The sequence below is a fragment of the Oreochromis aureus genome, linkage group 5 (genome assembly GCF_013358895.1).
Source record: "Oreochromis aureus strain Israel breed Guangdong linkage group 5, ZZ_aureus, whole genome shotgun sequence".
NCBI classification, from domain to species: domain Eukaryota; kingdom Metazoa; phylum Chordata; class Actinopteri; order Cichliformes; family Cichlidae; genus Oreochromis; species Oreochromis aureus.
This window is the reverse complement of record NC_052946.1, coordinates 16,955,600-16,978,178: the sequence shown is the minus strand read 5'-3', so window position 1 is coordinate 16,978,178 and position 22,579 is coordinate 16,955,600. Positions and strand designations below refer to the sequence as shown.

General features: G+C 39.9%; 2 protein-coding genes across 3 annotated transcripts; both read left to right on the top strand.

The window, feature by feature from the left end:
• Window positions 1-3,841: 3,841 nt before the first annotated feature.
• LOC116326616 (25-hydroxyvitamin D-1 alpha hydroxylase, mitochondrial) lies at window positions 3,842-10,486 on the top strand. Its single transcript, XM_031747964.2, has 9 exons — window positions 3,842-4,254; window positions 4,799-4,989; window positions 5,270-5,460; window positions 6,019-6,219; window positions 6,920-7,083; window positions 7,173-7,339; window positions 7,439-7,520; window positions 7,621-7,818; window positions 8,956-10,486. Exons 1-9 carry the CDS (start codon window positions 4,027-4,029, stop codon window positions 9,067-9,069), a joined length of 1,536 nt encoding a protein of 511 aa, XP_031603824.1. The 5' UTR covers window positions 3,842-4,026; the 3' UTR covers window positions 9,070-10,486.
• A 1,312-nt stretch (window positions 10,487-11,798) lies between these two features.
• On the top strand, window positions 11,799-18,033 carry mcrs1 (microspherule protein 1). Of its 2 annotated transcripts, XM_031747973.2 has the most exons (14): window positions 11,799-12,113; window positions 12,782-12,936; window positions 13,131-13,269; window positions 13,393-13,557; window positions 13,707-13,816; window positions 13,927-14,035; window positions 14,233-14,371; window positions 14,871-14,946; window positions 15,109-15,137; window positions 16,710-16,802; window positions 16,919-17,001; window positions 17,194-17,281; window positions 17,377-17,504; window positions 17,602-18,033. In XM_031747973.2, the coding sequence occupies exons 2-14, from the start codon at window positions 12,782-12,784 to the stop codon at window positions 17,686-17,688; spliced, it is 1,401 nt and encodes a 466-aa protein (XP_031603833.1). In that variant the 5' UTR covers window positions 11,799-12,113; the 3' UTR covers window positions 17,689-18,033. The 2 variants fall into 2 exon arrangements, with proteins under 2 accessions (XP_031603833.1, XP_039468730.1); XM_039612796.1 differs by lacking the exons at window positions 11,799-12,113; window positions 12,782-12,936 and having other exon boundaries at window positions 13,135-13,268; window positions 13,391-13,557.
• The last annotated feature ends 4,546 nt before the right edge of the window (window positions 18,034-22,579 follow it).

The following is a 22,579-nucleotide window of genomic DNA, read 5'->3' as shown; positions in this document are numbered from 1 at the left end:
ATCCACACTTAGGCACACTGGTACATAGACATCTGTGTGTGTTTGAAAACGTGTACAAAGGCACTCTTCTGATGCCACCCAGACAGGCAGACTGCAGATGTGAACTTTGACATACTAGTCTGGGAGTATACCTCCTTTCTAGGCACTGGGCCAATGCAATAAGGGAAAATACCTCCGAGGGTACCCCCTCTGTGCTCTATAGCATGATCTACATTTGGGCCACGACACTTTGCACTTTACACCAGCACAAAGAAGCCATTCTTTCTATTAGGTTTTTCATAATCAGTATTAATCCCCTGCTTCTGAGGCGAGCACAGATTAATTGAAATTTGTTCCTTGTGTGGTCCTAAGTTACCAGCCAGCTGAACAAGAAAGTGAGGATATGCGATGTCCAACTCGACACCAGTGCAAAAATGTGTCCATCTCTCTTACAAAGAGTTAGAAATTTTAATTCCATGCAATAAAAATGACATCAGTCTGACATCATTGCATGGTTATCCAATACTGTGTTAGCTTTACATAGCACCAAAAGATTGCTGAGACCCAGCGTTGTTTGGCTGGGTTTATATGTTGCTGTTGTCTCTCAAGTGGCTGTCTATCCATTGGACAGGGAGCTTCAGCAGACCAGCAAAAAAAAAAATCACAGGTTTGCACTGCGTTGTGTAAGACCGAGACTTATCAAGGCACGAGTGGCCATGTCTAATAAGTTATTAACGTTGATGAAAATTTCAGAGGTCACTCTTTATCTATCACCCTTCAAGATAGCTATGCATCTTCGATTCAGGAAGTCTGGTGTCATTGCCTCATGTCCTGCTCCGTGCTGCACTTTTATCTTCGTTAGTCAAAGTTAGTTTGTTTGCAGCTTCTAATTCAGAAGTCACTTCGCATGGTCTGGTCAGATGGATGTCAGGTGTACGAGGATTGCTGCAATGCATAAAAATGGTCTCCTGACAATATCCTCTACCTACCCTGAGGAGTTCTTCAATGCGATTGGAGCTGTTATCAAGTGCCTGCATCGATCCACCACGCAAGCACTTGATTCACAATCATCATCGTGCAAATTTAACTTTGTTATGTCACCGTCATGCTGCTTTTATTTGTAATGTTCACGCTTCCGTCTCCTTTGACCTGCACTCTGCTATGGAAAAATAACTGATTTAGAAGAACTAATCTCCATATTCAGCTTAACTATCAAGGGCGTAGTTTTGATTATACTCAACAGTTTATGTAAGTGTGTGGGGGGAAAAGGGCCAGAAGCACAGAAAGTGATCCTCACAAGACTGAATCCTCCCCCGAGCCAAAAAGATAAACAAACAATAAAAAAATAAATAAATCACACCATATCTGGCCTTTGTAGAGAGATTGGACCATAAAATAAAGACAATTTATCTAAAGGGTTGGAGTGTTCTCCACATTATCCCAAACACCATCTAAGTACTTAAAGTCTGAATATCTTGTATGATGTCAGCAGGGGTTAAGTAACCCACCAGCAGGCTCACTGGACATGTGATGCTGCAGTGGCAAGAAAAAAAATTCTCCTAATCACAGTTTTAATCAGCAAAAAAACCCACACTGTTTGCTCATGACAGAGTCCGATACCCTGAGGGTAACAGGCTTTTAACACTGCAGTAACTCTGATGAATACTTCTGCATGTATGACATGCATGTCTGTGTTATTCTGTGTTTCACTGCGTGAAAAAAAGAATGTAATATGTCATTTCTGGAACAAGCCTTTGTAGGCAGCAGGGTTAATTTTCTGGCACCAACCCATAATTCTTCCTCCCTTAGGCAGCACATATTTATATATTAAGGTTTGTAATGCTTGGCTGGCATATTATGAGCATAATGTATGATTTAAAAAGATTAAGTCCTGGGCTTGAGGGGAGTATGCAGCTTAAAGAGTGCTTTCTTTTTTATGATCATATATTACACACACATATATATATATATATATATATATATATGTGTGTGTGTGTGTGTGTGTGTGTGTGTGTGTGTGTGTGTGTGATTTCCATAGAAACATCAAATGAAGCTGCACTGGGAAAAACTTTTAGTGGTAGTGTACGCTTCTTGGCAGTAAAGAGCAAGTCCAGTACAGCAGTGACGTCTCCTCATTATAACAGAGTGGTAACTGCATATATTCCGGCATTAATATAGAAAGTAAGCCAAAGTCTGGTTATTTTCTTATGCCTCATATATGGGAGAAAAACGTAATGCACAGTTGTAGCTATGTAGCTAATGACTGACAGTGTTTCACTTTGTGTTTTTCTATCCAGGTTCATCACTTCTTCAGACTTGCCACTGATTTTCAGTTCAGTTCTTGTGTAATGTGTCGTACCTCAGCCTTTTCTCCCTGTTTCCCTTCCATGGGAACAGTTTCTCGACTGATGCCACTTATGGTTTTTCAGCCAGATTCCTCAAACTTTAAAATGATACAATATGCATCATAGAGGGATATGCAAAATTTTCAGCTAATAGCTGTTTGGGAATCACCTTGCTGGTGAAAAATACAATGTTATGTTTGTCAGACTGTATCAAACCTTCGCAACTTCATAGATTTTAACCAAAGAAATGTGAATAGATGATATGTTTATGCGACAGGCTGCTAGTAACAAAGCACCAAAAGGGACCAATTAATATTGATTCATTGCAGAGTTTTCTATTATTTGTAGACACAACACTTATTCATAAGTCAGTGTTAAGTAGCTTAACAAACAAAACTCCAGTTTCTTTGAAAATGGACAGGTACAAGGACAGGACTGGAAATGAGTGAAAAAGCAGCCAAAGCCAAACCTTTGTAAGACCTTCAGAAACCCCAAGAACTATTGCTTAAGAGCAGTTTAATCAGGGGTGTGTGGCACAAGAGTTTTTCACAGTACTATATAATATAGCACTTAGAAATGCTTTCTTTCTGTAGCTCCCTCAGTGTGAAATAACATACTCTCTTTTGAATTAATCAAAATGTGCTTTTTTTCCTGCACTGCAGTGCCAAAAACATGCATGAGATACATGTTTGCAGGCTTGCCCTGTAAACATTCAACATGTTTGAATGTGCCGTAGCGCATATGAATAATGCAGAAAGCTGCATGAGCTGAGATATTGCACCCTCATCCAACCTTTGCGTGTGGGGGGGAGCAGATCAGCTCTCTGTGTTTCTACCTGAAAATGCCGGTCATTCCTCTGCGTTTCTGTGAAACTGGGTGATCTAAGATTTCTGGTTAGTTCATACAAAATGTGGAAGCAAATGTCAAAGCAGATTCTGAGTACAGTCCCAGGGTTATTACTTCACAGTCCGCACACATGGTACTTTGGACGGCTTCCAGTATGAAATCAGGTCAGGATTTTCTGCTAGGAAACCCACCAAGTCAGCAAAAGAACTGGCCATAGCTGCATAAACAAAACTTGGGCAGGACACAGACTAGCTCTACCCATTTCTCCATTATAGTTTCATTACAGATATTTGTCTAGTGTTTCTAAAGATTTTTGGTTATTGGATCAACGGGCTGCTTTTCATGTTTATTTAAGGTGAAACTAACCTTCAGCACTGTTATCACTGTTAAATAGACCTTCTCACCTTTCAGATAAATTGGATTTACCATAGCATTGACCGTGGGTGGGTGATGGCGGTGGTGGTGGGATGAGCACACGAGACATCATATCCACTGGTCACGCAAAATTCACCAGCCTGTTGGACTATCGGAGACCAAAGTGCTTCTCGGGAGTAGAGATAAGCCTCAACTGTAACAAGTACCCCGGGATTCCACGTGTGCTGCCGCTGGGATGGTCTGGGTTCAGCCTTCTGATTGGACACACCTTTTTCTTGGTACACGCCTTCCCCATTTCCATCCATGTGGGGCGGGACCAGAGCTGCCGTTGCACCCATGATTGGCCCAAAGTAAGCAAATTTACAGCTTTTGCTCGCCTGGTTCGAGGAGCAGGTCATAAAGGCAGTTATAAATAGGACGCTCAGCCGGTAAAACAAAATGAACACCGACATCCGAGGGGCCCGCGTTCCGTCACCGCTCCATGATATTAGTGAGAAGGATGTTGCAGCAAGCGCTTAGAGTGTCCGGCCGGAGCTCATTCCCTCTGGTTAAATGGATGGAGAGGTGGGCTGAGGGGGCAGCAACCGGCTCGGAGGGGACCAAGATGCAGGGAGTGAAGACACTGGAGGAGATGCCCGGGCCGTCGGTCGCCAGCTTCGTCTGGGACTTGTTTGCCAAACGCGGTCTGTCACGTCTGCATGAGTTACAGGTAAGAAGATGAAGACGAAAGAACAATGTAAATATTATTTTAAATTGTTGCACTTTTGCTGAAAATATCTATAGTGCACGTAACGTCATTGTAGACTAAAAACGTGAGTGTATTATTCTGTACAGGTGGTTCTTTTTACATAAAAAAAAAAATATGCAAGTACTTTGACTCCCCTCTTAATGTGACATTTATAAAATATCCTGTTAAATTATTTTCGTCCCCCCAGCGAAGTTTCGCTGTCTCACAAAAGCACATCCAGTCTTTACCTTCGGCTTCAAGCTGTCTCTCACTTTAGTTTAAAATCTCTGTATCTACTAGTTTTGCACTTCAGTCTAAGATGAATGAATTGCCCTTTTCAAACGTGACAGATTGTGCCAATGTGAAGTGAATGCACCCTTAAAACAAATAATCTAACACTAACACTACTGTGTTAAAACGCCTGCAAGGCAAATACATCTCCACAGTGAGCTCTAAACTGGAGGGAGGAGGGTGCCTCCAAAGGTGATGATTTCAGTGCCTTTACAACCTTTGTCTCATCTCCTAGCTGGAGGGAGTCCGGCGGTATGGACCCGTGTGGAAGGCAAGCTTTGGTCCCATCCTGACAGTTCATGTGGCTGATCCATCGCTCATTGAGCAGATCCTGAGGCAGGAAGGCGAGCACCCAATGCGCTCCGATCTTTCCTCCTGGAAGGACTACAGGAAGCTGAGAGGTCATCACTACGGACTTTTGACAGCGTAAGCTCGCAGGAAAATCTTTCTGTTTTACTTCCTCCTCTTTTCCATTTTGTTTCTCATCAGAAGATAAAGCTGAAGTAAATGTAATATTTGGCCATGCTCATTCAGTTCAAAGGCTTTATACCAGTCTTCTTTCAGCTTTCCTTCACTTACAGATAGAAAGAGCCAAAACTATAGCGTATGCAGTCATTATACAGAATGCAATACAGCAGTTAACTGAACTGTGTGCACAGCTGGAGCCACTGTATCGGTTTTTACATTAATGTGTGTGTGTGTCTAGTGAGGGGGAGGAGTGGCAGACAGTGAGGAGTCTCCTGGGGAAACACATGCTGCGGCCAAAGGCAGTGGAAGCTTATGATAAAACCCTGAACAGTGTCGTCAGTGATCTCATTGCCAAACTTCGCCTCAGCAGACATCCTCAGGGCCTCGTCACCGACATCGCCAGCGAGTTCTATCGCTTCGGCCTCGAGGGTAAGATTTCATGCCGTCTCAAGGATCTTCGCAGGATGTACCGTGCCATGTAAACCCTGTAATCAAAGCCATCTGTATGCACAAATATTATGTCACATTGTTAACATTTTAAACGCACACATTCCTGTCCAGGCATGCTTTAATAATTCATGCTATTGTGCAGTTTACCATTCTGTCATCATTGTTATTGTACAGCTGGAGGGGAAAAATGTATGCATGTACCCATGATTTGATGATGAAATGGCCCATCGTTGATCTTATGCAATGATATAAATAGCTACACTGAAGCTCTTTTATAGTCGTGTTTGCAGGAGTTAAATATAAATGCTGAATACTTGGAGCTGATGCAAGCTGCCAATATTTAATCTGATTTTCACTTTGCATGCAGACAGTATTATTTATTTAACTGTAACACCCTTAGTTAATAGGCGTTTCTGATAAAGAGGCTAAAAACCTGGGAAATAAATGTCATGCATGTTCACCTCAGAAGCTCTCAGTAAAGCAAGCCATCATCTTTTCTTGCCTTTGTCATGAGCTTTGTTTTATTTGCTTTGGCAGGAATTTCTTCGGTCTTGTTCGAATCCAGAATTGGTTGCCTGGATCAGGTTGTTCCCGAAGACACGGAGCGTTTCATCCAGTCTATCAACACCATGTTTGTGATGACGCTTCTTACCATGGCCATGCCCAGCTGGTTGCACCAGTTGTTCCCCAAACCCTGGACTATCTTTTGCCAGTGCTGGGACTACATGTTTGAGTTTGGTAAGCTATTTCTCACAGCACAACATTTTAAGCTTGGACAGAAAAATGTTTAGAGATAATTGTAGTAGTACTTTATAACTAAAAGTGATAACAGAAACTACAAGCAGGCTGCAGTCTCCCAAAAAAGCTTGGTAAAATATTATGTAAAATGCACAAGTAAAAACTAAATATAAGTCATATACCAGAGATGAGACTACAGGATATTATAAAGATGCTTCTGGCTGTACTCAAGCTGGAGATACTTTACACAACCTGGCACTGCAATGTGGAACCAAGACAAACATGATGTTTCCACACTTGATGTTATTATTTTCCTTCTGCTCTCCTCTCTTGTCATTGGCTGCCGCCGGCTTCCACTTAGCCCTGGGTTGTCATCCCACTCTCTCTCACACAGTACATTAAGACTCAGAGAAGATCTGAGACATCAGACATGTTTTGACATAATCGCACTGGTTCGAGCTAGATCAGCAAGCGGGAGATTAAAGTCTTTAACCTTCACGCACTTCAAGATCATCTGCGCTGAAGCACGCATGAATGTTAGTCATGAAATTGATACGTGGTTTTAAGGATTTTTTAAGAAGGGGAATTTGATCTCACTTTATTGAACCTGACACCGCAAAGCTAAAGACTTAACGCTCTGTGTCATCATCATCATCGAGGGATAAATGTGTCATGGCTTCACTTCTCCACGTATCTGCAGCAAAAGATCACATTGACCAGCGTCTGACGGCCGAAGCAGATAAGGTTGCCCGAGGAGAGAAAGTAGAGGGCCATTATCTCACCTTCTTCCTGTCGCAGACGGGGCTGCCCATGAAAACGGTCTACAGCAACGTCACGGAGCTGCTCCTTGCAGGAGTTGACACAGTGAGAGTGGCTCCTTTGCCGTCTTCCTTTATCAGTTCTTGATTTTAAGCCAGCAAATATTTAAATCGTCCGTCACTCTGTTGTTTCAGATCTCCAGCACCATGTCCTGGTCTTTGTACGAGCTGTCCCGTCATCCAGATGTACAGGCCACTCTCAGGGCGGAGGTGTTGACTGTACTTGAAGGTCGAAAGATACCAGAGGCTGCGGATGTAGCTCGCATGCCTTTCCTTAAGGCTATAGTCAAAGAAGTGCTCAGGTATAACTCAAAAGGCTTCAGGTATTTGAAGATGTTTTGAGATTTGAAATCAAATTTAACTTACATTATTGTGTTGTTTTTCCTTATTGTTTTTTTTAGGTTATACCCTGTTATTCCTGCTAATGCAAGGGTCATTCCAGAAAGAGACATCCAGGTTGGAGGCTACCTCATCCCAAAAAATGTGAGTTCCCCATCTGACTCTAGTCAGTATCAAGTTGTAATGCTTCAGTTTTTCCCTTACAGTCAAAAACATATCTGACCAAAATAAAATTCCCTTCTAGACTCTGATTACCCTGTGCCACTTTGCAACATCGCGAGATCCAGTAGTGTTTGCAAACCCAAATCATTTTAATCCCTATCGATGGCTGAACAAAGACCAGACTCATCACCCATATGCCTCTGTGCCCTTCGGTGTGGGAAAACGCAGCTGCATAGGGCGCCGTATCGCTGAGCTGGAGCTGTACCTTGCTCTTGTCAGGGTGAGTTAGGCTGATTTTTGTCTTTTTCTTTTTTTGTGTGTTTTTTTTTTTCATTTGTCATTAAACTCTAACCCCCCCCACCCCCCGCCCAAAAAACCCCCCTAAAGCATTCTTAAAGAATATATAACCCCATTTAGCCCCAAAATACTGGGAAACTGTAATAAAGACAACATGTCAGATATTTAAGCTATTGCATTTAAAGTGACATCCCTTTCTGACACACTTCACACTTTTGTGTTTCCTTGGTGATATTTGTTGATTTTAATCGAGCACAGGTCTGGACTGCAGACAGATCTTCCTCTCACCTTTCTATCACCCTGTCCTGAGCATATTTTTCTATCACACCAACTCTCTGAATGTCCTCCTTCACCACTTCTCTGTGGTCTTGCTCTTTTCCTCCTGCCTCCAGCTCCATCTTCAACATCCCTCCTCTGCACATCTCTAAATCCTCTCAGCCTTGCCTCTTTAACTTTGTCTCCAACCTCCAGCTGTTTAATTGTTCAAGTACTTGCATGTAGTCCTTGAAACAGATGAACTCCTCTGAACTCGAAAGTGAAAGACTCCTGGAGAATTTCATTTAATAACCCATCATTAATTAATCTAATTAGCTATGAGATGTTTCACCCGGTGTCTTTCTAGGATTATGCAGTATTTCCAGTAGTTTCTGAAAACTTGTTACTTGCATCTGAATTTAAACTGAACATATTATTTCACATATTTTAAAATGTTCACTTTTGATATTTGATATTTTGTCTTTGTACTGTTTTAATTAATTAATTATGTGGTAGAAAAGCTTTTCAAGTCATTACTTTATTTTGTTTTTTACTTACATGTTACACTGCATCCCAACTTTTTGGGGAAATTAGGTTGTACAGTGTATGTCAGCTTTTGGGAATGTATTTAATTAAAAAAAACACATTCTGTTACTTGTTGTTTGAACACAGTTTGTGTTGTAAGTAATTTACACAGCGTAGGATTTTGATAAATGTGTTAGAAGTTGTTCCCGCAAATCTTCTTACTCTATTATTTCTCTGAGTCATGTAAGGAATTGTGGATTTCAGGGTCACTACGCAGCACTTGATTGCTTTTCATTTCAGGCACCCTGCGCTTAATCTGCTCTGTTTCTGATTTCATTAGATCATTTCAGAGTTCGATGTGAAGCCGAACTCAGAGGGAGCTTCTGTGAAGCCCATGACACGGACACTTCTAGTTCCTGAAAATGTCATCAGCCTGCAGTTTATTGAACGGTGACCTACTCTCCTGGAGCTGATCAGTTACATGCCTGTGAATGGCAACAAGCAGGACAGAACAAGCAGGCGCCGTTATCGCAGCGCTTCATATCAGAGCGGGCCTTCAACCTTCATCCCAGCTAAGACCAAAGCCCTTCTCACCTGCAGCCTAGCGAGTGCAGGCGGACATGTGGAGAAGGACAGATGGATGAAGGGTGAGGGCTGATGGATTATTACTGAGGATTTATCAACTGGGAGAAGGGTAACGTCCAGTTTTATCAAAAGGTGCTCATTTGTGCAAAGGCCAGACCCGAAGAAGGGCTCTTCCTTTGACCTTTAAACAGAAAATCTTCAGATTTTTATTTTATTTTATGTTTTCGTTCAACATTTTGATTTTGTTGTGCTTTCCCGTGCGCACTGTAGCTTTTCTCCCTATCTGCACGGGAGAATGTGAATGTCTGAATCAGTCATCTATATTATAAAAGGTTTATAATGTAAGGTCTACTATTTTAAAGTCCCTGTTAATGTCCAAGTGAGCCATATGTCAGCAGAGAAGAGCAGGAGAATTCCCTGCAGTGGAAGAAGATGTCATGTATCCTGCTTGCTCTGCTTGTGCGGCACATAAACCAAACTGAGTATTTCAGTAGTAGGATTGTGTCTGTTCCGTCTGCTGTGCGGCACAATTCAGGCAAACTTTGGGCAAAATCTGGGACGGTGTGGAAAACAGATTTAGAAAGGAGGAGTAAAGAGACAGCTGAAAGATACACAGTAAGGGAATGAAATCTGACGTTTGCGCCTCGTGTGTGTGCCCTCGCTACTCGTCCTTCATTTTATCCTTTTAGTCAGTGCCACATTTCTTGGAATTTGACAAAAATTAGTTTTCCTGAATTTGGGAACCGTCTCTTAAATCTGATTATGAACTGTGATCGTGCACGCTTGCAGATACGTGGTATCTGCAGTTTCCTGCGTGTCCTGATTGTGCAAATATTTCAAGAGAGTTTCTATGTACGTCCAGAACATCATGAGCTACAGAGAATTTGGAGCTCAGAGTTCAGTCTAAAAAAATCTACAGAGGTGTGCGTAAACATGATTGTCAGTATATTGATTGAAATGTGTTTTAAAAGGTGCTTTTATGGTACAAAAACCTCTAGCGATGAGTTCCTTAAAAAAAGGCAGCTGCTGAGATTATGCTTGTGTATGAATATATAATGCCACTAAAATCCAAAAAACGGGCTACTCTGTACTCTTTTTAAATTCTTCGATACTGTCTTTAGTTCATTGGCGGAGCTTATCTATTTTTTTATACATCTAAACTTGAAAAATATTCCATCATTTTGTAAATAATAAGCTTCACGATCTGAACTCTGTATTTATTCTAATTTATCGCATTTGGAAACTGTCACTGTAAATGTCAATAAACGGCTTCACGTTGAATCTCGGCCTACTGTTTGCACCATGTGTTTCTTTATGTGATGCCTTTGTGTCTCGTTAAAGAAAATATCTCCCTCCATCATCATCCACAGGACCATCAGACTAGGGCTCAGGTCAATCAAGCATGTTTCACATGGACTGCACGTTTTCTACAAATGTTTGCATGAAAATAACGCTGGGTATCAAAGTTCCTGTGTGACATGACAGTGTAAACTGCTGTGCAGCTGCTGTGACTCAATAGCTTGGACCACATTGCTGCCAAGCACATAACCTCAACCACAGTCATGTGTTTTATAGGTATGTGCTACAGTTATTACAGTTGTGGTCACAGGTTTACTCATCATGGGCATGACTCTCAGGATAATTTTGGGCTTACATGATTTATTTGAGCTGTTCTTTTTTCCAGGGTGGAACGATTTACGGGATGCATCTTTAATGACTTTTTAAAAAAAAGAATTGGTTTTGTAAAAGCAAGCTAACATTGAGTTTCTACCCTATGCTTAAAAGCTGGGTCGGTGCCAGGAAACCAGACAATTTAAATGAACTCTACAAGAAATTTCCTGAAAAGATTGATCAAATATCCAGCTAGAATTGTTCCAGAAACTTGTTAATGGCTACCAAAAGCATTTGGTCAAGGTACAACTTCCTAAGAGATATTTAATCAAAAATGAATGGGGCTGTATACGTATATTTGAGCATGTACGTATACTTTTGACCTTGTGTGGATTAGAGAGAATCCAAAATAAATCCAAACTTGTACACTCTGTTCTTGTTTTTAAACAACATGTACGATGATGATTCCACTCGGGAAAAAGAACAGTTCAAAGAAATCATTGGCCCCAAATTACCATGACATTCAAGTGTGCGCTTGACCCCAAATCTATATTTTGCTATAGATAAATGGATATTGAAGAATCAGATGTTAAACTTTATTTATTCATTTTTAATCAGAAGTGTTCCACTGTGATACAGTATCTGTTCTGCCAGGCCATGCAGATTAAATAAATGCTGTAGCTTATACCCTGTTAGTGAGTATATTTGCAAAGGCACCAGAAATACCATAAAACTGTTCTGGAAAAGTTTTAAAGTCCTGGGAATAGGACCAATGAGTCATGGTGTATTAGATACAAAAGTATCAAATTACAGTATTAAAACTGTTGGGCTGTGTCACTACATTTACCTGAGGGACAACATGTTCTTTCATGAAGCTGCATAATTACCATCAAATGTGAAAATATGGATTTTATTCACTTTTACACATATGGGGATTCACTTGGCCGGTTACATCTATAATAGAGAAGAAGTTAAAAAAAAAAAAAGGTTACATTTCAAATACTTACGACGTGCATTGTTCCGGCAGATGAATATTCAGAGGAAGGCACTGTAATACAATGTTAAAGATAACGGAGGCCACTGTTACTTTAGCCCGGAAGGCGGCGGTGTTGCGAACAGCGGGTGAGCTACACAGGAAGAAAACAACCGTCTAGCCAAACGGCTATAGCTAACGAGGCAAGCGTCAAGTAAGCGAGTTAGCCATGTAGCCGAAACAACGAGGGATTTACAAAGAGAAATACTGGACTACATTAACTTAAGCCTTTCCTTTAAAGACACAGCGAAGGGGAACAGTGTGTGAAGGTGAGTGGCAAAAAAGTGTAGCTTGTTACTTTAACTCGTTAATACCCAAAGCTAGCAGGAAGGCTCTGTTAGCTTAGCTTATGTTAGCTAGCCAACACAAACCAACGGTCATTTAAATCAAATTACGCTCGTTAGCTAAACAAACTTTAGTGTGTTGCTTTCTGAGAGAGAGGTTTGTTATAGATATCCGTTTGTAATTTAATATAACGTTCTGAAGGCAGTAGTAGATGTCATTTGTTTACATGTCAACAAAGGCCCCTCAAAGCTAGCTAACTTGTTTGTCGTGAATTCCACTGACTCCTGTAAGGAGCAACAAAAACAACAACAACAACAACAACAACAACAACAATAGTAATAGTAGTAGTCAGTTTTATATACAATTGTAAATTTAAACTATTAATAAAACACGTATCATGTAATATGTGTGCCTGGAGTAACTTTTGGTTTACGTGTGGAATTACGCTTTTATTGTTATCCCAGTGTTAATAAAATGCTTAATATGGCGTTTGAATCTATTAAAAACCTACCAGAAGAACCCGCAGTTCATCGCAAATTTAAACAAACCTTTACAGAAAACAGCATATTTAAGGCTTAGCGACTCTGAAACAAAGTGTTGCTGAGAAACGTATTAACTCTTTCGTGCTTTGTTTCCTGACGCATTTGAACAGATGCAGGCTGGTGACCCTGTGGTTGGCACCTCGATGGGAGTAGGTGGTGCTCAGAGTCGGTCAGAGGATGAAGAGTCACTTGGAGTAAAAGACCTGAAAAGGACAGCAACACAAGCATTTGGCAGTGGTGTTCCCAAACGCAGAAGTTCATCCAGGTTTGATATCTACTAATGTATATTTCATTATTTCAGTCAGGGTGGTATGCCAGCATAATTAGCAGGAAGAAATGAACCTTCATTTGCTATGCTGATGGTGTTTCAGTACTGTGCTTTGTTTTGTTTTGTTTTGTTTTTTCCCTGGTGAATTTTTAAATATTTAAAGAATTACTTTATTATCAAAATTTCTTTAGGTCAATAAAGCGAAAAAAGTTTGATGATGAGCTAGTGGAAAGCAGTCTTGTGAAGTCATCCAGTAGAGTCAAAGGTCCGCCCGTAATGGAGCCTGTGCGCTGTTCGGGGAGTGAGCCTTCCTCAAGTGAGAAAAAAAAGGTAAATAAGACCAACCAAATCCACAGATTCTTGAGTGAATTCACGTTAAAGATGATAAATGTGCACATCTTTCATGATTTTTCTTTTCTTTTCTTTTTTCCCCCTCCTTATGCTGCTTTTCAGGTAACAAAATCAGGAGGAACTCTTACACCGCCTCTCACAATGGTACTGAACCCTGCACCTTTAACCAAAAGAGTTAAGAAAAGCAAGCAGCCTTTACATATTACTAAAGACTTGGGCCGATGGAAACCCACAGATGATCTGCTGCTTATAAACGCAGTGTTGCAGGTGAGCTACCAAAAATAAGATTGTTGACAAAAAGGTTGTCCTGAATTTGCTCAAAGCAGCTGCTTTGTTTAATGGCTTTGATTGTCAGTGTATGATCTAATGTGTATTCATTCATGGTATCGTGTATGGTATTCTGTGTTTGTTTGTAGACCACTGACTTAACTTCTGTACATCTGGGGGTCAAGTTCAGCTGTCGTTTCACTTTGCGTGAAATTAAAGAGCGGTGGTACGCTTTGCTCTACGATCCCGTAATCTCAAAGTAAGATGCCTAGCATTGTCTCCCAGTCCTGCATGTCTCCATATGCTTTATTACACTTGTGTGTTTGAGTCCTCTTTTAAGCACATTCTTGGTTTTGTGTGTCTATTTAGGCTGGCATGGCAGGCCATGCGGCAGCTTCACCCAGAAGCAATTGCAGCAATCCAAAGCAAAGCTCTCTTCAGTCAGGCTGAGGAGGCACTGCTGGCCAAGATTGGTTCAGTAAGTTATACTGAGTGGGTTATCATGTATATTCAATTAAAGGTGCTCCACAGGGAAAACACATTCCCAGTTAAGGTCAGTTTTTAATGGCTCGAAATTGGGAGATTTCACCTGGATTGGAATGAAACACATTATTACTGTACACATTGGACTGTTGTATTCACACCCAGTGTTGTGTTATGTTTCTCTCTAAACAGACCAGTCAGCCTAAACTGGACGTGTTTCAGGAGCTTTTAAGTAAGCACCCTAATGTCTTTCACCCGTCTCGCAGTCCCAAGAGCCTACTGGTGCACTGGCAGCTGCTCAAGCAGTACTACCTACTGGACGACCAGAGTGGTGAGTTCAGTTTACCCGGAGGATCCATTCAGATTCCTGTTGACAGTTTGGTTATTGAGCAGCTGGAAAACCATACAAGTATAACTCATGTCAACATCAGATACATTGATCATCTTTGTGGCTTTGAGGGATTTGCAATGACATTTTAATAGAGGAGAGGAGGATGTTTGGACATAAGATAGCAAGCAGTTACGCCAACAGTGTTTTGAAAGATGAATCTTATAATTTTCTCCCAATAAAACTACTGAGAATTAACTTGACTTACCTGGTTGTTCTCTAAAATATGTACAAGAGATAAAAAACTGTTAAAAACATCTTACCTGTTAGGGAGATGATGTTGCTGTTTTTTCATACTGTTGACTTATTGTGCGTCTAGCTGACATGGCATTTAAGTTGGATGGAAAGTGTTAATTTTGCCCAACTTGTCTATTGTTTTCCTAAGTGATGCATGTAACAGCTTTTCATTTACTGTGTTGTTGTATCCGACTGTGTTTTGCAGTACAGCCCCTCCCTAAAGGTGACCAAGTCCTCAACTTCTCTGACGCCGAGCAGATGGTTGATGATGTGAAATTAAAGTAAGTCAGAAATTCAATTCACCATTCAGCATGTGTTTACTGCTAGTAACATTTCAGGTCATGGTGAAGGATATTGCATGCTATATTTTCCAAATGTTTAAAAACCATTGTATTTCCATGACTTCAGGGCACCTATAAGTTGTTCTGTTTCTTTTCACACAGGGACAGCAGAGATGAAGTGTTGGAACATGGTAAGTAATTTGCTTACAATGTAGATTCAGTTAATCTTGCCCACATCACACATCACCTTTATTTACATTAAACTAAGAAGAGACAAGAGAGGTCACTGCGGATGACTGTGATTTAGGAAATAGAGTGGATTTTCTGATGAATTTCTGGGTTCAAAGTGGTCCATATGTCAGTTTGTCCTTGAGATGATACTGAACAGTAGACTGACCCTGATGCAGTGTGAGTGTGTCTGTGATAGTTGGAAAGCACTGACAAGCATGAAACAGCACTGTAAATGGGTGAATTTGGCTTGTAATGAAAAGTGTATTGAGTGTTCACTTCAGAAATAAATGTGCTATAAAAGCACTGGTCCATTTACCCTTTACCAACCCATTTAATGTGTGAATGTCAAAAGAAGCTCAGATCATTTATTATTAATGTGAGCTGAAGTCAAATTCCAGATCAGATGCATTTTGTTCCAGTAGTTCTTTATTGCACGTCATTTGTTTTTCGTTGTTAATTGCCTGGAATTAAAATGTCTTAATGTATCCGTTTGTAGATAACATGGACTCAAACCTCTGGTCATATTAATATTTACTTGAACGTCCTTACTCCTGAAACCTGTAAAACCTCAGCAGGTTTAGCAAACACTGACGTCTGATTTAGCAGCCAAAGGTTGTGAACAACAACAGTCATTGTTAAAGAGCTAGATTAAATATTTATTCAGCTATAATTTAACAACACAGATGGCAATATAAATCAAACTGATAAGACAGTTTCTTTTGAAGACATGTGATTGTACCTGAACCCGTAATAATGAAATAGGTAATGTGCAGAGAAAAAAAAACAGCATCATGTAATTACTGATTCTAAACATACAGCAGAATTTGAATGGTGTAACTTAAATGCTCTTAAAACTAGATCAATAAAGACTCGGATTCAAACTTAGTTCAGTATTCAAATTTTCAAAAGTCTTTTTTTAGCTGCACTAAGGATGCACTAAAAACACTCAATCAAAGTCTGAAATGTTACATAATCTGAACCATTTGCATAATCTCATTGATAACTAGGACAGGAATGTTCCATCAGTATGCCCTGCCAAAACATGAGAAATTATGATTCATGGATTTCCCCCTTTTACATTCAGACTTTTTTACTTTTAATTATTCATTGATTGTGCTGATGTGCAGCCAATGTAAAAAGTTAAGGGGAACTCATTGACTCATTGGTCAACCTGGCTGTTCACTTAATGAGCTTGGATTCATGGGGGCATTACAAAAGTCAGTGTGTCGATTTATTCTAACCTGAGGCTGAATCCACCATGTGTATCTTTGAATGTCAGGACCTCACTATGTTCTGACCAGTGGATCCTAAAAGCTGCGTCATTACTATGAGTAGGCATTGGATAAGAAACTGATGTCTAAAAGGAATTCTGCTGTTGACATCTGTTTGTTTTAATGTCCTCTGTATGGATGGGGAAGTTCAGCTCCACTTGCGCTGCTGCGTCAGGGGTTGAGTTTAAGTTCAGAGTGACTCACTGGAAACTGACTCAGAGTAATCTCAGTTGCTCACCACACTTTTTTTTTTTCTTTCAGAGCTGATGATTTCAGACCGCCACCAGAAAAGAGAAATCAGACAGTTGGAGCAGGAGTTGCCTCGTTGGCAGGTTCTTGTGGACAGTATCACAGGTTACTTACGTTTTCTTTCATAAAGTGCAAGTGAAAGCCTTTATATCTGTTTATGTTCTGAGGAATGCAGAACTTATTTGTGTGCATATGTTTTTATTTTGTTTTGGGGGTTTCAGGGATGAGTATGCCTGACTTTGACAACCAGACGCTTGCAGCATTACGTGGAAGAATGGTACGCTACCTTATGAGATCGCGAGAGGTAAGTAATCGTTCAATAATAGAAACAAAGACTAAAAAGAAAAGACGCTTAAGTAAGATGTTTGTTAGAAAATGTCAAGAAACTGTAAAAGAAAATCTTATTGGGTTTTTGGGGGGTTTTTGGAGTATGATACAATTTTTATTTTATTTTTTTATTTTTTTTATAATTTTTATTTAACCCGTATTCACACAGATTACATTAGGCAGAGCAACCAAGGACAAACAGATCGATGTAGATCTGTCGCTAGAGGGGCCTGCTTGGAAAATCTCAAGAAAACAAGGTGACTTAAATTGTGCATTTTCTTAAATGACACCATGTTTAATCATTTGCTTTTTTTTTTCTTCTTCTCAAGTCCAGTCGTGTTTGTTTTGGCAGGAATTATTAAGTTGAAGAATAATGGAGACTTCTTCATTGCCAATGAGGGCAGGCGACCTATTTACATAGATGGCAGACCGGTCCTGTCAGGCAACAAGTGGAAATTAAATAATAACTCAGTGGTGGAGGTAAGCTCAAAATGTTAACCAAGTTGTGTATTATTATTTATATTAACCGGCTGTTTAATGTTTTATTCTTGCTTAAATAACCTGTCTGTTTCCTCAGATTGCAGGTCTTCGCTTCGTGTTTCTTATTAATCTGGAGCTCATCTCTCTAATAAAAGCTGAAGCAGCCAAGATGACACAACAGTGATCGCCAGCCGTGCAGCTGAAGAATCGGCCTATGGCAGCAGAGCATGCCATATCAGGCAGTCTGCTCAACACTGGTTACAGGTGCTCTTGTGAGGCTGTAGTGCTTCCAGGGGATAGGACTGGCAATGGCCTTCTCACCCTTCAGCCTGAAATGTGAATTTCACACAGGCTTCAGCTAAATCCTGAAGCACGACAGCAACAGGTTTTTACTTGGTGTGTGGATATTTTATGTTGTATGTAATGTAGACACTCTCACAGAGCCTCACTTTTTCCAGCTTTTCACAACGTTGTATTTAAATTCTGTAGTAAAACTTTTTCAAATTAATAAACTTGTATACACAATGAATGTCAGGCTGTTTGAATATTAAATTTTGCATGTTGCCGAAAAAGAAAAAAACAGTACTGGACAAAACAAATTTGCAAAGAAATCTGTTTGTAAATAAGCAGTTATCAGAAAAAACAGCTGAAAACACTGAATATTGACTTTACACAAAATGACTCAAAGTATAAGTCCACTATATCTTTTGGCTGAGACTCTTTATATGCTTATTTAAACTTTTCAGAAATGCAGCATGTATGATGAAGCATACTATCTGAAAATGAACTGCCCTGTATAAATCTCACTATCGATTAGAGAGCACCAGTGATTGCTAGTTTCTCTTTTCAAATTCAAAAAGTAATGCATGAGAGCAAAACTGAGTGCATTACGTTGTTCCTCTTAGACTGAGTGCCTTTAACTTAAGTTTAATCAGTTTTATTCCATCATCTCAAAAGTAAGAAAGATTTCACTGAACTATAACAGTCAGGTCAATGCACGGATTGGGAGAATATGAGAGGAAAATTATTTATGGTCTTTGCATTTCCCGTGTGATATTAGTCTGTCAGTCTGCAAGCAGCTGTGGCTAATTTTACTGAATCATTTATTTGTTGAATAAGGCGCCCTGCAGTTTTTTGCCCTATTCTTCTAGTGTAACTAGTTACTGTTTAACTAAGTTTAATATGCTATAATGAGGCTACTAGATGAAGTTATCTTGCCTAACATTCAGTTACTGTGGGATGGAGTAGAGTGGTAGAGTCATAAACTTTTACATCAAACCTTTTCACCATAAAGCTTTGTTGAATGACAACGAGTAATGGCGGATGAATGATCACTGCACTTCTTCCCAAAACACATACCAAGTGCAAAATAGCACAGTTCATTAAACTGACAGCACGTCGGTGCAGGTTTAACCTTCCTGCTCTGATGAATTTTAAACCAAAGTCAAAGAACCAGAAAATCCAGACACCTCACAACCATCCTTTTTATTACCAGTGTGCTGAAGTGTGAGGACATGAGGAGTACATTTCACCAGTAGATGGCACTAGAAAGCCAACCAGTTAACAAGACAGCAGGATCACTATTGTAGGTGTTATTATGCACATATGTGACAGAATTTTTCCTACAGAGACATGAACACACACACTCTGCTTGCCTCTTTCACCTCTCAGGAGAGACTAAATTCTATAGATTTTGAATGGCTTGTGGAAACTCCACAGCATTAAGAATGTAATCCATTAGATTTTTCCACCCGAACTGAACTCTTTTAAATTAATACATTGCACCTAATAGCAACAACCTACACACCACTGGCAGACTGTTAGTATTACATAAGCAACTGTTAAATATTTATACAAGGTGTGTGTAAAGTTTGAACGGAACCTGGTGGCTGGCTCTCTTTCCATGTGGAATCTTTCCATGTGGAATCTGTCCTTAACCAGGTTTCGTCTGTAAAATGTTTAAATACACAACATGATTATCTCTTTCACGGGCTACCTTAGCAACAACAAGAAGAGACAAAGGAAAAGGCAATGTATCACTACCTGGATACAAAAATATATATTTTGCTCTTAATATTTACAAGAGCACCATGTGTGCATATGTACCCGGGGATTGCCGAAACAAAGACAGTGCAGTCCACTGGCCTGAGGACGGGGTTGCTATGTCAACCCCGTCCTCAGGCCAGTTTTGACCGGATTACTCAAACATGGCAAAGCTCACATACTGACCAAGTTTAAACAAAGGAAACGGGCAACACTCAGTCACATCTTACACAAGAGTGGGCACACTGCTAAGTTCTTCCAAAATGTCTGTCATTGCAGGGTTTCTAAATTGCACGTGGAAAGAAAAGTGGAACTGTGGGTGTGACCTCAAAATGAAACTGAAAAGTCTGGATTAAAAGAGAAAACAGGTTGCCATGGTAACATCATAAAAAGGCATTTTGTCTTCTGTAACAGCAGTTTCATTCACCTCTTCCTGCTGAGACGCCCAGAGTAAAGAAGTTTCGTATCATTAAAGATAAAGTGGGAATGCTTTACAAAAGAGAAAAAGTGCTCACATCTGAATGAGGTGTGAGCACTTCTTGCCTTTTTAATAGACATTGTGACTGTGATTTTGGGCTTGTTGTCATTGCTACAGCATAAATTTGGGATCCATCAGTTCCCCCCCCATGGGGAATCTTTTTCTGACTAAGGATCTGTGTGCTTGGGGGCAATAATACTCAGTGATAATAATATCTACACTGATTTGAGAAGGTATTGTAGCCATGTAGCTAACCTCTCAGAGCTATCACAGCCTCTACAAATATAATGAATCCAGATGGATAAATGTCATGCTACTTGTCCAGATTTTGGGATTCACTTCAAATTCCTTGTATTTGAATAGAAAGTACAGGGTTATTTGTTCTGTCTTCCTCCCCTCACCCCCAACAGGTTGAGGCAGAAACTTGCCCCTCCCTGAGCCTGGTTCTACCAGAAGTTTGTTCCTTTTAGAAAGGAGATTTTCCTTCCCACTGTCATCAATTGCTTGCTCATATAGGCTCGTCTGATTGTTGGAGTTTTCTCTGTATTATTGTAGAGTCTTTACCTTATAATGTAAAGTGCCTTGAAGTGACCATTGTTGTGATTTGGCACTATATAAATAAATACACTGAATTGACATTTATGTCTATCTAATATAATGCCATACTGATCAGAAATGTTGTGACTGACAATTAAACGACCAGATATAAATCCCCATTTTTAGCAGAACATTTACATAAGTGTAGAGTAAGGCGCAGCCACCATTTCTGCAAGTTTACCATGTGTAAAGATTATTGAGCAAAGCTAAAAACTGCTGTGCTGATTGAAGAAACAATACAGTTAGTCTTGTGTCTGGAACACTAGCAGCTCTTCCAAACAGAGCTTTGTTGTCTCTATGAAACTGAGGTATCCCCATTTATTATATTTGCTCGTTTTAGCAGGGCAAAGTAGTCGAGTATGAGACATCCACACCTTCTTTGTTCCAGAGCATGAAGGCTTTTAATTGCTTCTACATTTGTGCATTTTTTCAGGGTGTGGTCTCTGAGTTTTCTGTTCTCTTGCTCTAAATTGTTGGTGTGGAGGACAAGCTGTGCTCCACCTTTCCCTCTGCATACCAGTTAGTATTTAACCTGTCAATCAGGTGCGTTCAGGATTATCTGGTCATTTAAGCAGAGGTGAGCATGTTAAAGTCACTGCTGGCACAGTCAGTTTAGCAAAGTGTTTATAATGCCTGTTCTGCCAGAGAGGTTGATATCACAATAATAACTAATTGATAATACGCTAATAAATGTGTTTTATATTTTGCAGCAAAAAAGTTAATAACGAGGTGTACATGGGTAGTTAAGGGTATAAAAATGGTGCTTCGTGTTTTATTTGTTAGAAAGATTTAACAGTTAGTAGTAAAGATGTGAAAAAAAAGGCAGGAGAACATCTCATTCAAAATGCTGTTTTATTAATTGTTTCGGGCGGATGAAGCGTGCCCTGTACTGTCATAACGTGGATGAGGTAAGTAGTAGCTTTCTTGAACGTCCTTCGTTCAGTGTTGCCAACTTAGCGACTTTGTCGCTATATTTAGGGAGTTTTCAGACCGCCTTAGCGACTTTTTTTCTAAAAAGCGACTAGCGACAAATCTGGCGACTTTTTCTGGTGTTATTGGAGACTTATTTATGACGACTTTTTGACGTGAAAGCGCGTATCGCTCTTACTCTCAAGAAGCAGCCCGTTCCCAAGCGCTCACGGGCGGAGGATAGTCCTCCCCCTATTTCGGGTCACTTTTGCCGGTGTTGTGCCAAAAAAGCGATTGTCTGCCAAAAACTGATTTCCAATGTTTCTGTGTATTTTTTACGTGTGATATCTTTACGTATGTTCGTAAATAGACTTCGGTGAACAGGGTTTACAAAGGGGTTACATAAAGAATTAAAAAATTATCTGTTCTTTAAGTATCTTTACAATCAGGTCCTTTGTGGGGATAATTATCTCCACTTAAAATATTTTTACAGAAGTATTGTAATATTTGCTGCCATCTCTGCTGTCCTGTTGGTCAGCTTACTCTTACAAAAGACATTTTTAATGTTAATGAGATTTTTTAACTGCATAAATAAAGGTTATATAAAAGGAACTGCCAAAAACTGATTGCGGCTTCTACCTTGTTACACGAATGTTGTTTGTGGCTCAAGATGACTTTATGTCATCTATAAGGGATGCATTTGACATTTGACATGTTTCACATATTATTGCCCAACAAGTTACTTATAGCAGTTTAAATATGAGCAATCAGTTTTTGGCAAATACCGGAAATCAGTTTTTGGCAGACAATCACTTTTTGGCACAACGTTGGAATTGTGATATTAAAAAAAAAACAATAATTGCCAAAAGAAATTTAATTTGTAGTTCTAAATAAACTCTAAATGCATTTAGTTTTTTATTCACTTTATGTCTCTTCCACAATGTTATTTCTCTCTCCAACGTAGGTCACAATTAAATTAGCATGATCAATTATGCAAATTAGGCGATGACGTCATTTAGCGACTTCTAGCGACTTTTAAGACAGCCAA

What these genes read in the sequence shown, in the direction of transcription:
- LOC116326616 (XM_031747964.2), top strand. Translation starts at nt 4,027, where the DNA reads ATGATATTAGTGAGAAGGATGTTGCAGCAAGCGCTTAGAGTGTCCGGC. An exon ending in TCCTTGCAGGAGTTGACACA is followed by an intron (nt 7,084 to 7,172) that starts GTGAGAGTGGCT and finishes CTGTTGTTTCAG; the next exon opens with ATCTCCAGCACCATGTCCTG. An exon ending in TGTACCTTGCTCTTGTCAGG is followed by an intron (nt 7,819 to 8,955) that starts GTGAGTTAGGCT and finishes TGATTTCATTAG; the next exon opens with ATCATTTCAGAGTTCGATGT.
- mcrs1 (XM_031747973.2), top strand. Translation starts at nt 12,782, where the DNA reads ATGCAGGCTGGTGACCCTGTGGTTGGCACCTCGATGGGAGTAGGTGGT. An exon ending in TGCTGGCCAAGATTGGTTCA is followed by an intron (nt 14,036 to 14,232) that starts GTAAGTTATACT and finishes CTCTCTAAACAG; the next exon opens with ACCAGTCAGCCTAAACTGGA. An exon ending in ACCTTATGAGATCGCGAGAG is followed by an intron (nt 17,002 to 17,193) that starts GTAAGTAATCGT and finishes GTATTCACACAG; the next exon opens with ATTACATTAGGCAGAGCAAC.